We start from the raw sequence: 26,074 nt of genomic DNA, 5'->3' as shown, positions 1-26,074 counted from the left end.
TGAAAGCGCTGTATATGTGAGAACAGGCCGTTACTGCGCGCGCAATTCTACATCGAAAAAGCACAAGTAGTGCACATCTGCATTTCTATGAAAGCGAAACCATGACGTACAAAAAAAAAAAAAAAGATAACTTTGACATCGTCCCTAACGGGCACTTTATACGAAGCCATTTGCAGAGTAATCTGAAACCCCTTTTATAGTATCAACTGTCGCAGCTGCCCAGCGAAGCGGCACGCAGAAAAAGACATCTTTCTATTTCGCGTGGGCGTGTGTAACAAAAAATAACGCGTCCCCCGTGTGTTCGCTTCCCCCTCAAAACTTCCATCGACCAGCCGATTCAATTAGGGCATCGCTTCCGAAGCCTTGTCAGTCGAAGCTTTTAAAATTTGTATCGTCACATGCTCGTCAATAAAGGCATCACAAAACGGCAAAGGACCAATTAAATAAAGCGAAACAATGCCAAATAATAAAACTTTCATTTATATGGGCTTTAAATACGTAGTTCTAGTTAATGCTGCGAAGATTTGAGACAGAAAAAAAAATATTTGTATGACCTCACTGGTGTGGCCCCACCATTAGAGAGTTTTAGCACATCGTACGCAAATGCGATAGCGTACGTAACAGATAGCGTTGGTGGTTCTGCGCAATGCGCGAAGCTCTCTTTTTGGTATGGGGGTGCGCAGAGCCATCAACGCTATCTCTTACGTACGCAAGAGCGATAGCGTACGATGTACTAAAACTCTCTATTATCTCTGTATCGTATACATTAGCAGCGATGTCATTACATCCCAGTTCGCAGGCTGCCAGGCGGAAGAATTAAAACCGCGAGGTTACAATAGGCGCATCGTATCGAGTTATCACACCTATCCCCATCAGTGGATTTGTTGACGTGGCCCTGTCGGAGAGGATTTGATGCGATTCGATACGCTCGATACGCTTTGGTGACATTCATGTGAGCTTTAGTAAATCGTACACATCGCCTTTGCGTGCGCAAGGGATAGCGTTGGTGGTTCTGCACACGCGCGCAAAGCACAAAGAGAGCTTCGCGCAGTGCGCAGAATCACAACGCTATCCCTTGCGCACGCAAAGGCGATAGCGGACGATGCACACTAAAACTAACTAATTATAATCAGTGGCTGTACGCAGCAAGACAACTATACGCTCATAGTGAACTCGTTGCTTTATCACATAATGAGGTCCAACCAGGGCTTTACCACAAAACGATATTCTGTGCCGGGTTTAGGTACAATTACAATAAACGACACGTAAAATATAAACATAAATAATAAACTGTAAACAATAAAGAACGGTAATAATAACGGTAACAATAAACGGTCTGAACCGGTTTATTCTCTTTTGCTTCTTTGAACCTTTATATCTTCGGTCAGTTAGTTAAGTTAGTTGTAAGTAAGCACTCGTCCCGTCTACATCTTCTATGTGGTAATCTGTTCTTAACGCTATCTTCTGTACTGAAACGACCGTAAACTTGATCTCTATGTACCCCGCAGTTTCCACGCAATTATTGAGTATTATTATTAATTCGAAGGCGTAATTCGATGCAAACAGAATATGCGCAACGCAAGCGAATCAACAGGATGTGCGTCAAACTCGACACATTATTATCAGTGCGTACATTTGAGGTGATTTCGATTCCCTGAGAGATTTCTTGTCCACTAAACCGTGGTCACACCACGGCGAGATTACCGGAAAGGTCCACCATCATTGAATCCTTCAGGGTCGGAGTTCATGCCAAGTTGCCGCCTCTTCTAATGACGTGATTCCAGATGTTGCCACGAAATGATTGCTCCGTCGTCGGCTGTCATGTTCCACTACCATCAGGAACGTAGCTCAATATGAGCGAGTCAGATATAAGACTCGCTTGGTCGGGGATTCGTCGAGATGATTTGCATTGAAACGAAACAGGTGTCGCACTTCCAAGAAAGGCTACAACTCAGATACGACGATATGAGTATTGGATGACATCTCAGCGGAATGGATTTCAGTTTTAGAGGTCTATATACAGCCGTCGACAGGCTTTGAGATTATATCGTCGCGTTCAACGGCGTCATCTCGTTTTTATTTTTATTTTTTCATCTTGTGCTAGGGCCGCGATGCAACTCGTGGCTATATGAGCGGTGTACAGAGGAGGAAGGAGACAAGGAGGGTTTAATATGCGTCCTGGGCAGACTTCATGGGCATCTGCGCCAACATCCGACTGGAAAGCCTGCCGTAAAACTCAGGAAAGACCCCGGACACCTGGTTCAACTCCCAGCCTCTAGCGTTACCACCAACTGGTATTGGCGGCCGGTTACCACCAACGCAGCTCGTGCAGTTAAGTCTTTGGATTAATTTTCACCATACGGGGTTCTTAAACGTGCGCCTAAATCTCAAAAGGACAGTGAAAGCCATACCTCTTTCGTTTTTCACTGCGGCGATTTGTGCAATAAGTAACGCGCGCTCTCATGCTGAAGATCGTGGCTTCTACCTCTATAGCGCGCGCGAGAGATAAATCTTTCATCTGCACATCCTCTGCAACAACAACAACAACAACAACAAATGGATCATGACTATGGCCTGGGGTGATTCACATCCTCTGCAGATGCCTCAATCCCTTCGCAGACTCCTATGTGAATGAAACGTTGATGCATGTAGCGACGCACCGTGTCCGTAGCGGACCAATTCTCGATGCGATTGATTGATTGATTGATTGATTTTAAAAGAAAAAAATGGAGATGGTAGTCTCGAGCCACTCGAAATTGCGCTGATCCCATTGCGTTACGCAGAAAAATTTCCCCGCTTACAGCTGGTCTTCGAGAGCGTTTTTTGTGAGCGACGCCGACGAGGCAAGGCGAGGCAAGGCAATGCAATGCGAGACAAGGCAATGAATGAGGCAAGCCGGGTTTCGAAGCCTGACCGATTTGTCACCGCGCCCTTCCAGCTGGAGTCCTCGGCCAGGTCTCAGACCGCAACCCTGGGATGTAGCAACGAGGGAAACAGACAGATTAGAGGGGCATTCCTCCCATCTTTCCTGTTGAACAACATTTTAGTGTGGGAAGAAACGTGTTTAGAGTGAACAGACAGAAGCTTAGTGACGATAACTTTGAAACAGCAACTTCCGCTTAAGTGCAACCAGCATACGATGCAAGCACGGTCGGACGGTTCGAACGGTAAATGAAAAATAAGGCTTCTGAGTGTTGCGTATGCTCAGACTCCTTACACTATAACTGTGAACTCTACAACTATGTTTTAACCAGTCATGGGTAAGTTACTTTAAAGAAAAGTAACAAAGTTACGGTTACAGTTAGTCTGCACAAAGAATAACTGAGTTACGGTTACACTTTCTGAAATGTAACTAGCTATACAGCTACAGTTACCACGTTAAAGGAACTTCGTTACTTTACAGTCACATTCTAAGAGAAGAAAGACGAATAAATGAAACTCTGAAGGACTTTGTTTTAGCACTTGTACTGCCCAGCATAGTTATACCGTGTTAGAAACAGACGATCTCCCGTGGGCCCTAACAGCACGGTGGGATATAAGGAGGTATAAGGAGGTATGAGTGGGTATGTGTGGGGTATACGGCCACCTTGGCTGCGTATGAGAATTCCTGGTTGAGAATAATCGGCAGGGTCTTTGAAGCCTCGACAAAACGATGCTAGGGAGCCGACGCGCTGAAAACATGATAGTACATGAGTAACTTTGTTACAGTTACATTTTACAGCTGCTGTAAACAAAATCGGTAACTAGTTACAGTTACTACCCAAGACTACTCTTAACGCGGTGGCTGTAACTGCATGGCTAGATTAAAAAAGGTAACTGTAACTCAACTCATTACTATTTTCACAAGCTAGCTAAACGACGTTACTTTTTTAAAAGTAACCTACGCATGACTGGTCCACACAGGATGGATCTAGACATCAAAGCACACGTGCCATTTTACCGCCACTCGAAATGGGACGCCTCTCTCGAAGGCGGCGCCTCCTTCGTGCCTTGGAAGGAAGATTCCTTTGTCGCTCCCCATTCTCTCTTCCCCAATCTCGCCTGGAGGCCACAAGGTGGAAGCACTAGTCGGGGTCCAGTCACTGGGGCGGGAATATTCGATACGGCTACTCGCTCATAAGAGTCGGAATATGGCCAATAATAATAATAAAGGCACTCTGGCAACACCGAACTTGCACTGAAATGGGCGTTTCCATAGACATCTATACCCGAGAAACGTCATCATGATGTTGGTAGACTGACTGAAACCGAAACAAATCGGAAGGGGAGGGCTGGGTTCCACGAATGGGCACTTGTTCGCTGCCTCTTTTATTGAAAGAAAAGTAGGACTGAAGGTCGCGTCCCTTTCAGGGACCATCGTAGACCGTGGTTTTCGGGCGCGACCTTGTTCGCCCCCTATAGCTTCGAGCGTAGTTCAACTCTACCAAATTGGTGGCGCTGTCGAACACTATGACGTCATTTGTTTACAAACAGGGAGAGGTCTGTTCGTCGAGGATTTGCATGTTTGGGAAGAAAGGAAAAGCAAGCGGGAATGGGTAAAACACAAACCTCTTTCGAAACGGAAGAACATGTAGAAACGAAAGGTTGGGGCCTTGAGTTGGAAACGGTTGGAAACGAGGGTTCCAAAAAGGTGCATTTCCATAGAAGCGTAAGCGGCGAAAACTAAGTGAAATAAGACGAAAACACTTTATTACAATTATTGTATATTGTATTAGTATATGTATTGTATATATTATTATTGTAATAAAGTCTTCCTACCCGTTTTACCTTCCCTCAGTGTAATCACAGTTAATAGGAATTTGGCATTGCTTTTTACATCCTGTTTTGCATTGTTACGAAACAGAGGAATAAGAAACAAAATAAGAAATAGACGCATATATACGTTCGTATAATACATTCGTAATGCGTTTCGGATCGCCATCATTTAGGAATTGCTTATTTTATCCGCGCACCTTTACGCAATATTAACGAATGATATTTAGGGCCTGACTTTTTAGGGTTAAACCCGTATCCGCCCGATATTTACCCCCCGAACGAAATCTGTAAAATTCGGGTTTAACCCGAATCTACCCGAAAACGTCCGGGTCGCGTGGCACACTCATAAGCGCGCATTAAAATAAAGTTTGATAACATTGCTAAACATTAGTTCCATGTTAAGACAAATTTTTATTAAACAAAAAAAATCACCCGAATTCCTGACGACAGAATATGCCGTAACGGGATTTAACCCGAATACACCCGAATTTTCAAATGAAAAATATCACCCGATATTTACCCCCCGAATTTGGCCAAAAATAAAACCCGAAAAAGTCAGGCCCTAATGACATTCAGTGAGAGTGCCATGCGCTGGAAACGATATTAACTTGTCGTACGAGAGGGTGCCAACTTCCCAGACAATACAAGCATTCATCGTGCACGTGGAACACACTGAAATAAAGTTACAATCATCCTGCGAACCTAAAGCGCATTGCGTCACTCTCCCAGAATAATTACCTCGCTGATCAAGATCAGCCTAGACGTTATCAGCAGAGAACTCATTGAGACCGATGCTAATCTACGCCTTAATGAGGTATACGGGCCTCGTGTTGCAGAGAGTCGGTCCTCCGGCTGGGTCTTAATACGGTTTCCAGACAAAGTATAACGCAGTTGGAATATGAGCAGGAAGATCCATGCTGCGCAGGACGTCTTCTCCATTCACATCCTTACAACGCAATCTCGCAATATAGGGCAGATGTTGCAACAACGCCAAACTATAGGCGAGAACTGCTGCCTAGGTGCATGTCGAAATTTTCCGCGGCAAAGTATAGGCGAAGAGAGAAGGTTAGGAAACAACACGAGACAACATGCACGTCAGCGGATCCAAGTGCAGGCGCGTGAATCAGCACCTGCACGGTGGTGGTTGTGGTGATGTTGAAAGGGCTTGCCGTTGTCGGCCTCACGTATGTGGGCAACGTCACGACTGACGCCCTGGGGAAATGTGCGTCCTGGGCCGACTTCTAGGGGAACTGTGCTGAACATATGTCTGAAAGCGTCTGAGGAAAACCCAGGAAAAACCCCAGACAGCACAGCCGGCACCGGGATTCGAACCCGGGTACCTCACAGTCTCGACGTGACATGGCACCACGGCACATGGCACCTGCATGTGACATGGCACGTGACATGGCACCTGCACGGTTATTACACGTAGATGCAAATATCGGCGCCAGTAACATCTGTAAGGATAATTATGAAGCAGTTTGTTTGTTGATTCCTTCCTCCACTCTTGCTGCAGTACGAGGTCTCCCCTGGTGAGCACACATGATGTGTTGCCTATAGGCTATATGCTCCAACATAGTATAAGGAACACAGCTGGAGCTGTTATGAAACAAAGAAGGACGAACGCCATGAGATGATGGCAGTGCATCAACATGCACGATTTAAACGGTTTCCTTTCTGGTAGCTTCCAGACAGATGTTAGACAGCTGCCCCGTCTGCATGTAGAACGTTCTCAGCCAGGGTGCTAATCGCTGCATGTCACTGTGCCAAACGCGTTTAAATGGGCCATGCTTGGCCGTAAGTTTTTGGCGAAACCGCGTCTTTGAAATGCTATTTCAATCTTATTGAAAGCCTTCTTAATGCGTTGGGATTTTTTTAAAAGTCTTGCAGCGGTGGCTACAGAATTCCAGCGTACCGCAAACACAGTCTGGCGATCACGTGGTATAGAGGCACGTGAACGGTCATGGACTGGCCTAAGCGTGCGCTATAAAGCTATAGCGCTATAAAGCTATAGCGCTATAGCTATAGCTTTATAAATAAAGCTACATTATAGCTTATATAGCTATATTATAAATAAAGCTATAGCGCCTAAAAAAAAGCTTTCGCACCAACAACAGCCTTCAACTTCTCCCAATCGTAGCTAAAAAGTTTCTTTTTTTTTTTTTAACGAGTAAAGCATCCTGATGGTGAGAACGTGGCGATACGACTTCCCTCGGCGATCCTTTACTTAAACTATACTATACAGGCGAGGGATAAAAGGGAAGGAAGAATGGGAAGAAGTTCTCTCGAAATCCAAACCGAGCAGCCGATCGATTCTGATCGGACTCTAGGTGCCAAGCACGTCGTCTACCGTGTGGGCTCAAAAAAGTTCCGATTGCGGTCGCGCTTTCCCTTGTACAAACACACCTCCTTTTTTTTTTCTTTACACATACATAGAGAGGTCGTCCATAAGCCCTGTATAATGTGGTCATATAGGCGCGTACGAATGATCGTTGTATATAGAGTCGTCCGCAGATTTTTAAGGGGGGGGGGGTGTTTCTGCATTCTGATCGGACTGCGAGAATCCTCGTTGCCCATCTCGAGCACGAGGCTTTCTTCGAAATAGACCTCTACCCGAGAAACGTCACGAACCACGAGAGTGTGTTAAGGGTGAGTGTGTGCCGCTGTGGCTCGAGACACTGATGAGAGAGCAGCCAGCAATCGGAAGGTGCGGGTTCGTATTCCACTACTGGTGCCTTCTCATCAACAGCCATTGATTAATTGATGAACGCAAATGTTGGTCCTTCTGCCTTTCATTGGCTCAGCCACTCCTATATGTTGCTAACAGTGATTTAACCCCCCCCCCCCCAACGCCCCCAAGATGCTTGGCGACAGCACCCTAACTTTTAAGCCATTGCACCCCTGCAGGTGGGGCCCTAGCTATCGCAGCTGTAATGATACGTTGAGCTGTTATGACGTACTTGTAATAATGCCCCGTGCTTGGTATATTCTGGACAAACCACATGCTGCTAGCGTCGCTTACTTGGTATAGCGTCGGTGACCGGAAGTCCCAGAGTGACCTCCGTCACGCCAGCGACTGCGCCATCGATTTTAAACGCTGCAATTAGTGCTCACCCACCCCAAGAAAGGCTGTCTCCTTTAGAATAACATTCGCGTGAGCCCCATAACTCCCCTCATCGAGAATCAAAAAGACCGCGAGGCTATATCAGGACTGCTACCGCGTTCCGATTCTAATGCGCTCCTTTTAATATTCGAATTTGGCCGTTACAATTCTCTTTCCTCAATAACGGATTCCCCGCAGAGAGCGCAGCACGGGTTTCTTCCAAGAAAACGGAAGCAAAAAAAATGGGAATGGGTATAATATTTGGCGCACATTAGTTTCCATTTCGGAGAGGACCATATGTGCTGTTATATACCCTGGGCTCCCATTTATTATTTAATGCTCGTTTTCCGGCCAGTATGCCCGTAAAAGGAAAAAAGAAAACATAGAAGGAAATACGAGGCTCTCACTCGCGTTATTCCCGAAGTGGTCTTCGTCGGTCGTTCCGGAGAATGCTTTCGCGGAAAGTTCATAGTGTCATATATAACCATATAGTAATTATGGTTACGAACGAAGCGTACAGGAGATGAATACAGGACAACAAGAGCTAAACTGATGTTCTGAGGCTGGAACAACATAGAAGGGACAGATACAAACAAAGCCTCAAATTGCCTAAGAAATCAACGATGAAAGATGAAAGTCACTGAAAAGGTTAGCCAGCTGTAGGAATCGAACCCACATCCGAAGCACCACACCCCGAAAGTCGCTGGAGAGGCGTGTTAGCTTAGCTCAATTGGTAGAGCCCTGGACCGGCAATCCAGAGGACAACAAGCTTACTTGGTCATATTAAATATCCTGATCAGGACAACAAGGAGTGGGAGGTTAGTATCCTTGGGTAGGACTCCGTGTGAACGACGGGTGCTTCGACGCCAACTTGGACTCCTTGACCACAGACCATTCAGCTTGCCCAAAGTCCTTGGCCCATGTGGAGCTCTTCTACGCATCAGTGCCGGGCTCATCGCTCCCTCTTTGCTTTCGTTCAAGCTACCGGCGCCCTCGAAGAGGTCTAAGCGCCCTGTCATCTCCTTCGCGCTCACAATTAATTCATCCTCTCATATTACAGTGAACCCTTGTTATTATGACCATGGTCGTTCCCGAAAATTTTGGTCATAATGCGGAATTGTCATATTAACGGGGGGATTTGCACAAGTTTCACTGCATTGTTCCCCAGCAGGAGTATGGTCGTAAAGGGCGTATGTCAGATTATCGGGGGTCATATTAACCTCTTTGAAGTGCTCTCTTAAAAATGAACTTCACCGCATAGCACGCTCCTAGCCAACCATCATCTCGAATGATATCGTTACGTCCCCTTATTTGTTGAAAACGGGAGGCGTAAGTCTTTTCTGTGACAATTATAAACATCATAAGTGTCACAAAAAAGCGTACGCTTCCCTCTTTCAACAAATCAGGGCAGATAACGATATCATTCGAGATGATGGTTGGCTAGGAGCGTGCTATGCGGTGAAGTTCATTTTTTAGAGTGTGGGGTAGGGTCCTGTGGCCACTACGCGGAAACATCCCATGTTATCATCGCTTTTCCTTCATTCATTTATCCTTGTTGTTGGGTCTGACTTTATCCGGTTTTTCCGGCAGACTTTCCACACGAATGTCCGCACACATCTTCCTGAAGTCGGCCCAAGGCGCATATTAGCCCCCTTCCCCCGTCTCACACTTCTCTCCTGCACACAGATTTAAAACGGTGATTTAAAGAAAAGTGCGAGGACTTCACACGAGCGACACGCAGAGAAAGCAGACAACGCTGGACGCAACATGGAGTGCAGTATAACATCCATCCCAGTGTGTGTGTATCGCCAGCGCCAAGCGACAGACGTCCCCTGTGCTTCAAATAGAAGACATGCTCGGTCCCCCCAGCGCATTCTGGAGCGGCAATAAAAATGTGGGCTCGCACTCTCACATCTAACGCTCCTCCGCCGGAATGGTGCGTTGTTATGACACCCATTACGCGAGACTTTTTTTAAGATGGGGAGAAACTATAGAAACGTTGTCGGATAGACAATGGGGAGACGATGCGGCGCCAGCAGCGAATGTTTCTGGGTCGTATTGTTACGACTATAATGCTCGCGAGGAGTGCATTTTCTCTCGCACTGGACGCGTGGTTGAAGAGGTTGGGAAAAATTTTGTACAAGCCGGTTATTTGAATCGAATATACGGCGAACCCTCGTTAATATGACCCACGATAATCTGACATACGCGCTTTACAACCATACTCCGCAAATCCCCCCCCCCCCCCCCGTTAATATGACAATTCCGCATTATGACCAAAATTTTCGGGAACGACCATGGTCATATAATAACGAGGGTTCACTGTAACGGTAATTACGGTTCGTCAATTATGCATTTGCGCGAATAATTAACCAACTTTGTAGTCTCAAACAATGACCCCCATTGTCATGGCAGAAATTTACGCATCATGCCGGATAAATGTTATGAAGAAAAACTATGAAGAGAATTGGCTCAGGACGAGAGTCGCCGATATTTCGAACAGAGGACTTTCGAGACTTTCGAACAGTCTCTGTTCGAAATATCGGTACCTCTCGTCCTGAGGCAATTCCCTTCAAAATTCCTTACCAGTTCTCTGGATTTCTACACGAAAAACTAGGTACAGTGAACCCTCGTTATTATGACCATGGTCGTTCCCGAAAATTTTGGCCATAATGCGGAATTGTCATATTAACGGGGGGATTTGCACAAGTTTCACTGCATTGTTCCCCAGCAGGAGTATGGTCGTAAAGGGCGTATGTCAGATTATCGGGGGTCATATTAACGAGGGTTCACTGTAATCGAGCATTCCAAGTTTCCCAGCAACGGGGTTAGTCGGTATGCATCTCCGCTGCAGGGAGGTCTTACGTCACAGCTGGACGGCCAAGTTTGTCCGAGGGTTTGCATCTCGGAACAGTTTTCCCCCTGAATACCTCTGGCGCGCAATATATAAGGCGTGTATGATGTAATACGAAGCTAATCTCGTATCAAGGTGTCAGGACCCCTTCAAATGATATAGGAGAGAACAACTGTGTATCAGAAAGGGTACGGGATTGATGGGAGACCCCTTCAGCTGAAAAAATGCTGACGTAAATTTATCGTGCAATTACTGCTTATCATTTATCTCACTTTGTTCCTGATGTTATCTCCGCTTATTAGTCACCTGCGATAAAATGTGATCAGATTTGAAACTTGTGGGCAAGTTGGATCTACATATAACGGCCTCTAACGGCGTACCGGAAAGCGTATCGCCATCGTATCGAATAGACCTCTCCCTGTTTGTAAACAAATGACGTCATAGTGTTCCACGGCGCCACCAATTTGGTAGAGTTGAACTACGCTCGAAGCTATATGGGCGAACAAGGTCGCGCCCGAAAGCCACGGTCTTGAGAGGACAACGATGGTCCCTGAAAGGAACGCGACCTTCGGTCCCACTTTTCTTTCAATAGGAGGCAGCGAACAATTGCCCATTCGTGGAACCCAGCCCTCCCCTACCAATTTGTTTCGGTTTCAGACTGTCTACCAACGTCACGATGACGTTTCTCGGGTACAGGTCTATTTGTTGCGCATCTATATTTGTGCTGTTTTCCGGTTAATGCATGCAGCTTTGCAACTACTCGAAATTATTCGGTTTGAAAGGTACTACATACATTAGATTCAGAGTTCGAATATAGAAGACCTTATTCGTTTCGGAATTCGAATCGAACACACAATTATGCGCATCGGTACTAAAAAAAAGAAGAAAAAAACGGGATCCTGTGTATACTGTACTTCAAGGAGCTTCATGCCACGTTCGAGTACCACATAAGAGGTAAGGTTATAATCATAGGCGGATCCAGGATTTTTCTGAGGGGGGGCCCTGCATTGGACAGCATGCTATCACATTACCAAGGTCGATTGAAACTATGTAACGACAGAAATTGAGGGGGGGGGGGGGGGGTAGCAGGACATCCTGACCCTTCTAAATCCGCCCCTGATTATGATATTGTATCTCCAAACTTATATACCATATATAGGTTTATATACTGACATTATATTTATATATCTCTTGGTAACTTGAGCTAATGAAACAAACGGGAAAGTGGATGTATTACACGTGTGCCAGTGTGTCGCAATGGTTAGCGAACCACCACGCTAACTTTCTATTAGTTAATGCTGAAAAAAAAAAGGTTCAAATGTAGCAAAATTCGCCTGGCTATTCCAGCGATAAACAAATTGCGAGACATAATGTGTTTAGAAAGCCACACACATACCTAAAAACACCTATGGAAAGAAATAACCACCGAAAGTTTCTTATCCTGATCCGATTTCTGAAAGCAGACGACACTTTCTTTACGTCCCGCACATGCGCATATTCGGAACCAAAAGATCGAACTTGCAGACGAACACACGATGAAGGAACATATACAGCGGACTACAGCGTTCATCGTCCTCACACAAATGGCCAATAGATATCCGCGACCGCACATATGTGTTTATATTTAATTTTTCAATCAACGTGGCAACGCTGGTGGTACGTTACAAACGTGTAATACCGAGTAACGCAATTATCGTCTTCGATAAATGGGTCATTGGTAATCGACGCGCGAGCGTGTCGCGCGGCCCGAAATACTAGGGCAGATCTATTCGCCTTTGGAGGTCCCGGCCGTCTGAGGAGCGAATGGATTATTGATTTTACGTGCGGTGCCGTTGTACCGTATCACGGTGCCAACTGGACAAACGAGAAAACCAAACCCACACAGCGGCGAGAACTTCATTCGACCTCTAACGCGTATTTACATTTGTGAGTGTACGGAAAACGTTGTGACTGCCGCGAGGAGTTTGCTGCCATGCAGAACCCCCGAGGCTAGCTTGAACATTTAAAAAAAAATATCACGTATTTCCGCGAGGCTGCTCATATTCTGTTGCGATGTAGCAGAAGCGTTTATTTACGTCTCGCAAGGCTTCCCGGTTCCGGTTTCACGGATCCTGGAGCCATGGGGGTAGAAAACCATAGGATAACGTCGCGCATACTAACGGTGCACTAATTAGAATAGTCCCTGAAAGGACGTAGCTCATTCGTAATGTAGTCGCGCAGAAATGGCGTTATAACTCACAAGGTGTTGATTGCGAAGGCGGATTCTTGGTGTGAATGAGTTGAGCCATCTCCGCTCTTCATTTTTCAGCACCACACAATCCACATATTTTTTTACTCTCACAGTGCACGCCCCGTAGCACAAATCAGACGGAAAATTCCACTGGTTACACACACACAGTCGAGGAATAATCAACAAATTCCTCCATAGCACTCGAGGTCGGACAGAATGTTAGCGGACGACGTTTCAAATGTATTCGGATATTTTCGCCGGTCAGACACAACTTTCCAAAACGAGCCACCGGGTCGAGAGTAGCGTGCAGACCGTGCAGACCGCTAGGTGTCGGGACCGTCTCCATGGGCATAGTTTATTAGACATTGCGTCTGAGTTTAATCCTGTTTTTGAATGATTCTATCATTTCAAGTATTACTGTATGTGCTCCGCAAGGACTAGCATAAATTACTTACATAACGGTGGTAGATGGCAGCACAGGGTAAATATTTTGTAAACAAACATGGCGGCGCACATGGACAGCGATCCTGATGATTCAGTTTTTCAATTAGAAGACGATTATTACGCTTTCCTGAACGTTCGTAAAGATGTAAGCTCTCGTGAACATATTACATGCATGTATACATGATAGATATGCCGATAGCGTTGATATTCTTGTGCAAGCTGAAATAGAAACTAACGTGGGACAGCGTAAGGCTCATGTGTGCACATGTGTGTTGTCTATGTCTGCAGGCGACTCCGGAAGAAATTACGAATTCCTACAGGAGGCTGAGCAAAATTTATCATCCTGACAAACATTCGGACCCGGCCAAAAAGCAGGATGCAGAAATTTTGTTTAACAAAACACGCAAGGCGTACGATGGTGAGTAGCTCTGCGTTGACTTTTTCTAAAAATATATATATACATACTATATATAATATACAAATCGGTATGCGGTAACAAGTGTTTCGTGGCGTCTAGTAGGACACGCAATGAATTGTATCCCAAGTGAGAAACGCGCGTTTTTTTAATCCCGTGCTAGCGCCGCGAAGCAACTGTGGCCATGAGCGGCGTACAGACGTGGGCAGATGGAGAGAGGATAGCAGGAAGGAGTGAGGGACAGGGGGGGGGTTGGTGTGCATCCTGGGCCGACTTCATTTGTCTGGAAAGTCTTCGGAAAACCCAGGGAAAATCTCAGACAGCACAGCCCATGACAGGATTCGAACACGTGTAACTTCCCAGTCTCAGCGTGCAAAGCGACCGTCTTAACCACTACGCCACGGAGCTGGTGTTTTTTTTTTTTTTTCTCAATTTTTTTTCGCGTTGAAAAGGTCATCCTGAGTGATACCGTACAATCACAATATCACCTCCAACAAAATGTGTGGCACGAACGATCATATTATTATTTCATACAATGTAATCCAGCATGCCCAAACACAACCCCCCCACCAAGAAAAAAAATAATAATACAGAGGAAAAAATTGCCAGAAAGCCTAGAAATCTAGCAGGGGTCATCCCCCCCACCCCACCCTCTGCACCACTACCAAATTACAAAACTCCAGAAATGAAAATCCTGTGCAAATCCCCTGATGTAATCCGATCTTTATCTTTTTCTTTTCTCACCATTTTATTTTTATTCCTTTCCTCATCAACAGATGACGACATTTTCGTCACAGTGCATGTCTTGGTGATGGTGCACAATATGAACACGCAGATTTCAGATACACACTGTTCGACTATAATGTGTACAATGATGAACATTGGGATGATATCCAAAACATAATAGAATGGAATGAAATAAAATGTGTTAAAATTCCGGAGCATACTGACAAAACCTTCGTGCGCAAAGTTAGTCAAATGACTGACCACTCCGGCATCGCTCATGGTCGTAGCCCTCTCACGACATAAATGACCAATTAATAATACTAATAGGTAAAGGGAACAGATTAAGTGGTAGTGAACACACTGTTTTCTCTACGCTGGTGGAGGAGTGCTTCGTGTGACTGTTCTACGGTCAAAGATGTTTAAGCATTTTCTTAAACATACTGCTTACAGTTCTGCTGGACCCACACAAGAGAGCTATTTATGACACCTTGGGAATCAAAGGCCTGGAAGCCGAAGGTTGGCAGGTAAAGTGGTTAAGAATTTAAATTCGACGCGTTAAATAACCAGTATTACTATCCCCACGTTATGTGGAAGGGGAGGCAGCACTGTTTTGTTTTTGCACCTGATTAATTATTACAAGTCACAGCATTTACAACAGTATTACAAATCACATGGCATTACAGTATCATAATAATCCTGAAAATACAAAGATAGGTCACAGAACTGGACAGCCAGCACCAGGGACGTCACAAGGTGGGGTGTTTTTGATGCTGCAGACCCCATGTGAAATTTATTTATTGATTTATTTATTTGGAATACTACTGGCCCCCTCTTGGAGGCCCAAGTAGGAGTGGAACAACAGGTAGAAGACAAAACAAAGCTGAAAAACAAAAAAAAATGTAGATGACCATGTACGCGTGGCACAAATTCTTCACAGTTGGCTCGTGGCTGGTTCACTGATGCGCTCAAAAGATTGAATCACCACAGCCTAGGGATTACCTAACAATCACTATGTCAGTGCGCATCATGCAGGGTTTTTTTTTTTTTTTTTTTGTACGTTGCCACCCCCCACAACACAACACCTGCAGATTGCTCAGAAGTTGTGTTGGCTGTGTATGTTGACTCAGCTACCTTCACAAATACAGGCTGTGTCACATGGGGTGCAGTTGAGTTACCTGCGGCCCTCTCGAATACTTCAGTGGGGGTACCGTAAAGCAAAGCCTGTAGAGTGATGGTAACGTAAATGTATCGCGAAAGTGCATTTCCTCAGTGTCGGGCACCTCAATTCCAGATAGTTCAGAGGACGAAGACACCGCAGGAGATTCGGGAAGAATATGAGAGGTTGGCACGAGAACAAGAGGAGAGACGTCTGCAGCAGCAGACAAACCCTAAGGTACGGCATAGCACTTTTATCTTTTCTCGGGGAAGTCGGCAGAATTGATGTTGTGGTTATTTATTTATTTATTTATTTATTTCATAGTACCCCAAGGGTCCTAATGGACATTATATGGGGGTGGGAATACAGTAGTAATTGAGAAAGAATGTTTGTTATACACAGTTTTACACAATACTAAAGTGTTGGAGTTGGAGTTAGGAAAGGAAAACTAAAGTGTGATAGAGCAATCAGAAGTTACACGTAGTTACTAACGTTCATATTATATATTATTACTAACGTGCATACACGCATTACATAACAGTAGGTCTCCAGTTCTGCCACCTGCCTGTCTTTCCGAGTATTAACAAAGTTCCTGCACACATGTTTGCTTTCAGGGTACAATATCTGTGGGCATAGATGCATCCGACATCTTCGAGCCTTATTACCAGGATGAAAATGTTAGAGGGTAAGTACATAGCATTGACGAAAACAGTCAATAAAAAACACTAATTGTCAGCGACGGGGAAAGGTAGATGTGAAATTTGTTCATAGCAGGCGGCTTTTGTAATGTCATGATTTTTGTTCGTAATGGTATTGATGATTCATGTTAATGACCAGGAACAATTATTTGCATGATTATTTAGCAGATAATATATTTTCGTATATTTTTATTTTACACAATTATTGCTCAACTATTTCTTTTTCCAAATAATCAACCAATCAGTTACAAAATTAATTAGCGGATAATATATTTTTACTTGCCACTATTGAGTTTTACTGCATGCAAAAAAAATGCATCGAGGAACGTAACTCGATTTCACTGGCCGATACAGGTTTTTTCCGCAAATGGAGGTCAATGCAATGTCAATCAGTCAATCAATTGAAGCACCACTCAGCCTGAACGACAAAGTCACACTCAGCGGAAGCCTCTCGACAGAAAATGGCAACGGTTCGGGAGCCGTGGCATGTTCTCTTAGGCACGTCGTGTCTCCTACCACGTGGTCTGAGGTATTCATGTATTTCTAAGTATTCTATTAGTACCCTGAGTATTCTAGTAGTACCCTAAGTATTCATGTATATCTAAGTATTCTAGTAGTACCCTAAGTATGTATTCATGTATTTCTACATGAATACTTAGGCCCTTGTGGTTTAGGGTCAAGTGCTGTAATACCTGTTTTTATCCCCCGATTTACATCATCGTCATGTTGCATCGCGTCACGTTTCACCCGAAAAACTAAGAAAACTCACTTGGCAAAGTACTAATTCAGCCACCAATACAGGCAGTGGAGAACGCTAAGCTCTGCATATTCAGCACGTCTGCTACACATCTCGTGTTCATCTCAAATGCGAGAAGCATCCTTTTTTTTATTTTCCAACCAAAAATCTGCTTGACCACCCAGTATTGCCCGATTTTACCCCGTTTTACGGCTCCCGAAAAAAAACTCGATTTTCGAGAAAGATTAAACCTGAAAATAAAAGGCCCCCATCAGAATATACTACAATGGGAATGCATTACAAATAGAGCCTCGTGTTTCGTTGTAGGGTTAAGTGCGGTACAACCTGTTGCCCCCCCTGGATTTGCGCTGGGGTCACTTCGGGTGAACTGGAGAACAGAAATCACTAAAATCAGACCGGAATCAAACAGAAATCACACAGAGGACAGCGGAAATCACTGAAATGCAAGCTCAGCCAGTTATGCAGGCGTGGGTGAACACAAAATACTCAGTGCTTCCTCTCGCCATCTCCCGTGTTTTCTTCGCCCTCTTCGAAAATCTCTTATTTCAAATGATATAATCAGACCAGGACCGTGTTGACAGGCTTGTGTTGTGTTGTCGTGTGTTTCAGCCTCAGAATCGTTACACAGTTACATCTTGTTACACAGTCGGTTTTACAACTCTTAACATTTACACTTAGGTGTTGTATTCTTACATTTATTTATGCTTTATCTCATTACATACCCTGTTTTACAACTTTTAACATTTACACTTAGGTCTTGTATTCTTACGTTTATTTATGCTTTATCTCGTTACATACCCTGTTTTACGACTCTTAACATTTACGCTTAGGCGTTGTATTCTTACGTGTATTTACGCTTTATCTCGTCCAGTTTGAAATTGGAGCTGGTAGTGGGTTAATGTGCGGCGTGAAAGGCTTCAAGACATTATCGAAGATGAGGTACGTGACACATTTCTCTGGCTGGCTCTAAAATCGTGATACGCAACTTGTGAAGCTACAGCTCTCGACTTTTTTGTTTGGTAGCTTTGCTTCAGCGCAAGGCCTCTTTCAAGTCACACCTCTTGGCTTACGACCTGGGACCACCTTTGGTAATTACCCTTTGTCTTAAATGCTGCACGTGTAGAGTACAAAACTGCCACATTCAACTTGATTCCTTGTCAGATTGTTGTACATCCGCTTTGTTTAAGTTCGATGCCGTTATTGTGATATATATCATGCAAGGCCCCGTAGCATGAGGAGATGCAGGGTGTGTCGATTTAATGTAACAGATGTGTTTGTTCATCGTGGGCACAGACGTGGTCACAGACCACTACTGTGGTAGGACAACTTACCACCCAAATGGTGCTGATCACTCTTATCCAAGCAGTTGACGAAAAGTATCAGGCAATCCATGCCACAATTATGAATTTAATTCCTTCATTTAATAAGATAAACGTGGCCTGTTGGAGTGAGACAATTTGCACTGTCGCATTATAGTGAGGAACAATAGACTGGTATGCATTCTGAGTGCAAGCATCACTTTAACCTATGCCTCTGTGTAAACGAGGTACCGCTTCAATGTCACAGTATGTGTTGCCATAAGGCCAGAAATAACGTGGTACATAACGGCAGTGCGAAACATTCTCTTGACAGTCATTGCAAGACAGCTGGGAAGGCACACCATGGGCTACCTAACATGGAAGGCCGGCATTCAGTCGTCCATGAACACGTCCGTCATCTGGGACACGAACAGCGGTCATTTTGTTGCAGCGTTGCAGGTGAATTTATTTAATTAATTTTGCAATATTTATGTTTTGCAGTTGCCTCTATTAGTACGTGATACGTAACTATTACATATGTCTTTATTTAATTATATTATATAGCTAGAAAATAAATTATGTACTGACAAACAGAAGTGTGGAAAGTAATACAAAAAGAGGCCATTTATTAATAGAGCCTAAAGTTTTAGGCTTTAGCTCGATTCTTCCCCGAATTCGCACCCCAAATTGAAGGTTGCCTCTTTAGGGTGAAACCCGATTTTTACCCGGCAAATTCCCCTCACAGAGACGTCTGTGGGAATGCACACTAACTTGTTTGGCAACAAACGCAGTTACATCACCCACGCCTTCTGAATGCAATCCTCGCGCAACTGGGCATTGTGAGGATTGCGTTGTGTCTGTCCTTCTACGCTTACATTGCCTCATTGACCACAACATAGTACTTTTTATTTCAGTTTGGTATCCCAAACACGTTCGCAATGCTCACCTATACCCACAAGATTGGAGAAGATACGAAGCTAAAGTGCAGTGCCAAGTGAGTGCTTTTTTGCTGTCCAAAAATGCTCCCACCGCATTGGATGATTTTCATTTTGTTCGTTTATATATACCAGTATGTCATTGAGGAAATTAAAGAGAAAATGTCCAGAAATATAGCTTCCTTTCATCCGCGTGTTACAGGGATAGCGGAAGGGCTATTGACTGGTTTTGAAATCAGAGTCGTATTCGACTGTAAGTTACGCATAAGTGCCAAACGCAAAATTTCATCCAGACCGAGTGTTGTAACCTGTTGCTGTAAACGAGAAAACGTCACAGAGAAACACGGTGGATCCTTCTGAACCCCAGCATAGAAATACTGAGCGGAAGTGGTGCTAACATTACCATACTTTGCCCTTTCATTGTAGAGCCGGAACCTTCGGAATTATCTTGGAGTACGGCTGCGAGAGGTACTCTCAACACAATGCCATCGCGGCTACCATGGTCATCGGCATACCTACTGGGATAAAGCTCAAAATAAGGTAGCCATATTTTGTTGCACGTGCTAACAACTTATTCGATGCTACCGTATGTACCGTACCGTGGCGTAGCTGCCGCATTCACGGGCAGTCTTAAAGAAGAAAAAAAACTCTTTATAGGTAGGGCCCTACTTTTTCGTGTAGTACCCAAAAACGCCCGGTATTTCCCCCTCTCCCCGATCCAAACTAGTCATTTTACGGGTTTCACCCGATTACATCCCAACGGTCATTTACGGCGGCTGTTCTCGGCGTCGCTGTTGACACTACCGACAGACAACCTCGTCGTGAGACGGTCAAAACTAAGGCTTTTAAAATTTTATTTGCTTTATTTATTTATTTATTTATTTTATTTATACTATTATTTACACTATTTATTTTACTATTTACTTTACTGTTTATTTACACTGTTTACACTACATTATTTATACTATTATTTATTACTATTTATATACATATTATATATTTATTAATTATTATTTTATGTGTATTATTATTTTATTTATTTTTATTATTCGTAGGATATTGACGTTGTCGCACCGTGGTGGATCCAGGTTTGTAGAGCTAACCGAGCTTACCGCTTGCACCAACCCTATAAATGCGCGGAACATGTGAGCTTCGTCGGTGCAGCTGCTTCTGCATGACGTGTACATAACTGGTTAAGCAGACACGAGCATCTGCAAAGCTGCACAGTTACTTCCGATTTCATGCAGTGGTCGCTGCGATAAGTTACTGGCGAGCGTTACGCTGGCTAAGCGTTTTCATCAGAAGGCGACCGTGGAAGGGTGCACGCTCATGCGCTCAGAGTGGGAGGCAAACCGCGTCTCAGATCAACAAACCCAAGTTCACCGAAATGGAGGCAGGTTTGTCGTGACTGGTGCGTCTAGCGACCGAATGGAAAAAGAAACGAAAGACTTTTGAGGCCTGGTGCATGAAGTACGAGGCACTACTAGTTCTAAACAAGAAGGTGTACGATGAACATCGACAAAAATCCTAAGTAGAAACCAGCAGAATAGTCAACTGATGCCCAAGCTTGCTTCCCACAAAGTGGGCCAGCTTCGACAAAATTATGAGAATAGTATAGAGTATACAACCTTCTCTATACATCCATACCTTGGTGAAATAAGAGACCAAAACTTGAAGAATTATGCTGATTACTTAACAAAGCATGACATTTTGCCACAATGGCCTATGCGCATGCGTACGACCTTGAGGCGCCGGAGAGGATTATCTCCGTCTTCGCTAGATGGCGCACTATGGGGACGACAGAAGTGGGGACCAGTGGGGGAGACACTGCACGAATGGCGCGTCGTTGTTGGCCCCACTCCGGACCGGTTCTGGTCCTTTGCGCTATCCACGTGGATTTGTTTTGACGTGCGCTGAGCATGGTTCGTTGGACAGCCGCTAGGATACAACACGTATGTGAAAAAGGTCCATTAGAAGGAAATTTCATTTTGGGGGGACTCACGCACCGTTCCTTCAAAACCTTGCCATCTCGCTTGCAGCAATCTTATGATCACCTTGCTTACGATTTACTCTTTACTCACGATAATTTCTGGTTATCACTGTGGAAGTCTCCTCCTTCTTCTTCCTGCTGTTGGTGTTTGATTCAACCCTTGTGGATATATAACTGTGTCCAGGTTGACACGGTCCAGCCAGACATACGTCTTTCCTATCCTGCTGGCTGAAGAACCAATTCCCAGTGCCATCTTCTACGGGACTGTGACACCATTAGTGGCTTGGTACGTGCTGCAGACTTTTGTCATCAAGCCCTACAGGGACCAGCAAAAGAAACGGTAAGGTCCCAAATATGTATCGTGTTTGAAGTAGTACTCTAGTGAGAAGTGAAGAACCTGTGACTATAATTTTAGCGCTCAGCAAATAAAGTGCTATAGTCTTCTGAGTACTAAATTCTCTGGCAACTCGAAGTGATGCGAGTTTTACGTATTTCTAGAGAAACAGAAAAAGCTTGCCAAGCCAACGCAGAAAAGATCAAGGAGAAACGGAAAGAAGCACAAGCTGCGGTAATTATCGTCTTTACATTTTGTAATTGTGTACAATGTTTACAGTTACATTGGTGTAACATGTTTACAACTTTAAACTTTTGCTGTCAAACAGCTTTTGTTAAGTGTGACAACACCAAAAATGTAGTGTTCATAACTGGTTTCCATTCACACAGTTTTCTTTTTCCTCAATATACATGGTTTTCCTCAATAATGAGACCAGGATCCAGCAGTAGTCATCGTAGCCTATTACTAACCGTCACAAACATCAGTACTGGACATTACAGTGATTATCTTGGTGTAGAATTTGCGTCTTTCTTATCGTTTATGTGCCTGACGCTTAAGAAATTTCATATAACGTTTCGCCGTTACGGGGCATAGAGGCAGAAAATTTGCAGAACAAGCTTCGACATCTTCGCCTCCTCCACCAATTTTGTCCCTACGATATCAAACACGCTTGACCACCACGCAATGACCCTAAATGTAGTCTGCGAGAGGTTCTTCAGCTGTTTCGGAACTGTCAACCTATACAATAACTTACGATTCAAAGTCATCAACTCATTAATACAACTAACGTCACCGAAGTAAATCCTACGCCCAAGACCTCATGAACAACTCCAGTGGAGAAAGACGCCCATGTTTTTCTGCTTTTGCTACGTTTGCAGGTTGCACTGATGCAAGAAACCTACATTCGAATAAAGGAGACAGAGGCAGCCAAAGGGGGTCTGGTTATCGTGGAAGCACTGTATGGAAACCTCAATCCCGTTACAGATGGGTATGTTAATTGATAGCTACTTAATGTGTTCATAATGATTTTTATCTGGAAGTACAGCGTGATTCACCTTATTCATTGCACAAATGGAGCAATGAATGCTCCAACTGAAAATTTTACATTTCTGGTGCAACAAGCAACATGTGCGTTCCTGTGCAAGAACGATGATCGTAGCTAACCTCTAGTGAGAGAGACAGAGAGGTCACACCCTCAACTCCTTCAGAGAGACCTTAAATGAAGAACTACACAGCACGCACCGCTGCACCATGTCTGTAGCGGACAAATTTTCAGTAAGAAAGTAGGCCTCACGGTTGCCCTCTGCACTGATGCTATGTCACCCCGATCTGATTGTGTTACGCATGGAGATTGTGCTGGGCTTCCTAGGTCACACCACACTGCTCAGTCTCCATTTTGTGTATTTTCTTAAGTGTGTAAGAAATCAGGTACCGTATCTTGCGGAAACCCTGCAGTATTGCACCTGTTCTTCAAGAGTCATATCTAAGAAAGAGTGCATTCTTAAAAAAGGGGTGTACTTTAACTCATTTTTCTTGTCGCATGTACAACTCCCTTTTGGAGAGGGCAGTTACTCCCAAAAAAGGAGTCTCATCACTCCCTCAACGGAGTAGCATAACTCCCTTTCCCCTGCCGGAAAGTAATGTCACTCTCCAGTAAGGGGGTTAGAGCATAACTCCACTCCCTAAAGGGAGTGAAGAGACCCCTTTTTTTGGGGGGTAATTGTACTCTCCAAGAGGGAGTGATATATGTGGCAAGGAAAGGAGTTAAAAGTACACCCTTTTTTTTTTTAAGAGTGTGGGCTTCTTCAGTGAGTAAGGGCTCGCAAGGGCCCTTGAGGTATTATTAATAAATAAATAAGTAAGAGACACTCCATTACAGTCCGGCAGCGTCTGTCAATGAAGTGGTGGATGCAACCGTTCCAGTCCAGTGCCTAGTCAAAGACTCCCAGCTTTCAATTGCAGATTCCTCAAAGGTAACAACGCCTAAATTGCTACGACGGTGGATCTTTGTAACTTCTTCTTTTTTTTTTTTTGTTTTCAGAGCAACCTACCCGGTTTCTACGACCCTTGCATTGGAGAAGAGAAAGCGCTTCTGGTACGCTATCTCTACAGGAATCTTCTCCACGAAGTTACTGTTGCAGACAATGATCCCTTGCAACTTCCCAAAGAAGGTGACTTTAGATTTCTTAAGGTATCAGAGTGTAAGTCTTGTACAAGTTACTCGGAAATAGTACTTAAGTTGAGTTACTCAGTGCCAGTTGAAGAACGTAGAGGGGTTGGGTCGAGATCCACTTTGCAAAAGTAACGACAAGAAATATAAAACACTGAAGCTGTCGTTTAATGGATATGCAAGCTTTCATGCAGTGGACTGCATTTCATCAGGTACGAAAACAACAGCATTGGAGTTACAAAAATGCAGTCCACTGCATGAAAGCTTGTATCCATTAAACGAAAGCTTCAGTGTTTTATTTTTATTGTTTTTGTTGTTGTTGTTGTTGTTGTTACTTTTACTGAGTGCTTGGCAAAGAAGCAACTAGTAAGTAGAATACTATATACCAGCTCAACTTTAAGAAGTATTTAAGTAGAATACTCAATACTTATAAAAGTAGCTTGTTGCTTTCAAGATATACTATCAAGGTACGTGAAATTTACTGTCAAATAAGTACCAACAAACTGAAGATATAGACTCTTGGTGTATGCTCTCCTCCGCGGACATCTCACCCGATAATGATTGCGGATGCCCGAAGCTGTGCTGAGAGGAAGAGCCAACCTAATTGAGCACGTCACCTTAAAGGGGCACTAAAATGCAAAAACAACTTGCTTTCAAATGAAAGTCCGTGTTTCATTTTGTGCAGTTCAAACAAAATTAATTCACACTGCGCTGCCGTTTAGAAGAAAAACGTAATAAAAACACAGCTAGCTTTGGCGGCATGAATGTTCCACCGACAACATTTATCTTCAGACGTCCACTATGCACACTTCAAACATGCACTATGTTTTTCACAGAGACTGCTCCATGGCGTAGCACGTGCGTGCACGCACAGCATGGACTAAAAACGCTGATGCACGGGCTAAAATGACGTATATTCTGCTTAGCATGGAAGCAGGAAAGAGTCTGGTATAGTTTTGATTGTAACTTCGTAACGGAATCAAAGTTTTGAATTATGGTAACAAGTACGAAATTAACATAGCGTGTAACGTAATTTGAAGTCAACTTGTTTTTGCATTTTAGTGCCCCTTTAAGCTACATCTATCGTTTTAATCATTTCAGTTATTTACATTTATGGCCATCCTCGCTCACTATGACCATACCGGACGCCCAACCGAAACTGAAGGTGTTAATAATTATTTTTCTCGACCTTCCTGTCTCCCGAAACAAATAAGTGAACGGGGAGTATCTTTAGGAGTAATTTAAGAAATAAATACGAGTTCCCGCAAAGAAGTGTTTTAGTCAAGATACTAAGTACTGACTCTTAAAAGTGTATGTAAGGTACCAAGTTACCCCAAAAAATATTTAACATAGAGTAACTTGAGTAGGGAAGTTAAGTTATATACAAGTCTGACGAGCACAAACGACAAGTAACTATTGTAACTTATTTCCTTGCAGCGCACCTGGTGAAAGTTACGTGAGGGAGGTCGTGGCCGCTTAGGATGTGTGTTGAGCCACTGCCACAATTTGTACAGATAGTGAAGAATAAATTAATTTAGGTATGAGATTGACTGTTACTGCTAAACTGCATGCCAGACTTTGTCTAAGAAACTGCACATAACGAGAGCACAGGTTTCACTGTACCTTAATAAGGTTCTTTGTGTACCCAAGTGCTTTAACTATTTACAAAGCAAATCAAGGAGCGTAGTTAGCACACCTCTCTCCTTCCTCTGATGCATCAGCAAGTATGGTGGTGGTAGTGTGCTATATCCCAGCAGTCTGCCTACGTCGCTGAGCTACGTCAAACGGGGCCAACGATTCAGAGTCCCGTATTGCCCGATCCAGTCCCGAACAACGTTTTGCGTCGTCAGCCAATCCCGGACTCCCAAAAGGTCAGCCGCGTCTTGTGGAGGGAGATGGAAAGAAAAAGGTGGGAGGAGCCACATGGCTACGAATGCTGGTACAAGAGAGCCGAGCGGAGTCTCTCCTGAAAAGCAGCTCTGCCGCAACCTGCGCGACATGTTCGCTGCCACACTAGTGTGGCCCCGCCACTGAGGAGTGGTTTCACTTTAAAGAAATAGACTTGCTCATAAAGTAATCTCATTTGCACTCATCTGCACACGGGGGAGACGCCGCCCCTTCCTCAGGCGAAGTATGCACAATGAACTTGGGCTAACGTTATCTTAAGCCAAACTACAATCTGTCTGTGTTTGTCCTGCAGCATGGACAA

The 26,074-nt window shown here is 44.2% G+C and overlaps 2 protein-coding genes across 11 annotated transcripts in view; one reads left to right on the top strand and one right to left on the bottom strand.

Moving 5' to 3' along the window:
- Positions 1-13,218, bottom strand: part of LOC135370001 (calmodulin-binding transcription activator 2-like) — a 195,286-nt gene extending 182,068 nt beyond the window's left edge. For all 10 annotated transcript variants that reach the window (XM_064603646.1, XM_064603648.1, XM_064603651.1 and 7 more), the window contains exon 1: positions 12,952-13,218. In XM_064603646.1, coding sequence (XP_064459716.1) covers positions 12,952-13,000 — 49 coding nt within the window. In that variant the 5' untranslated portion in view covers positions 13,001-13,218. The remainder of the gene's footprint in view (positions 1-12,951) is intronic.
- Positions 13,219-13,346: 128 nt separating this feature from the next.
- LOC135370004 (dnaJ homolog subfamily C member 11-like) lies at positions 13,347-25,411 on the top strand. The gene is made up of 17 exons (XM_064603660.1): positions 13,347-13,531; positions 13,675-13,804; positions 14,978-15,051; positions 15,819-15,920; positions 16,298-16,368; positions 16,736-16,910; positions 18,010-18,077; positions 18,162-18,226; positions 18,771-18,895; positions 19,351-19,430; positions 19,798-19,911; positions 21,546-21,701; positions 21,860-21,929; positions 22,574-22,683; positions 23,575-23,668; positions 23,737-23,866; positions 25,303-25,411. The coding sequence occupies exons 1-17, from the start codon at positions 13,445-13,447 to the stop codon at positions 25,323-25,325; spliced, it is 1,674 nt and encodes a 557-aa protein (XP_064459730.1). The 5' UTR covers positions 13,347-13,444; the 3' UTR covers positions 25,326-25,411.
- The last annotated feature ends 663 nt before the right edge of the window (positions 25,412-26,074 follow it).

Source organism: Ornithodoros turicata, chromosome 10 (assembly GCF_037126465.1).
Source record: "Ornithodoros turicata isolate Travis chromosome 10, ASM3712646v1, whole genome shotgun sequence".
NCBI classification, from domain to species: domain Eukaryota; kingdom Metazoa; phylum Arthropoda; class Arachnida; order Ixodida; family Argasidae; genus Ornithodoros; species Ornithodoros turicata.
This window is presented reverse-complemented; position numbering and strand designations above follow the sequence as displayed.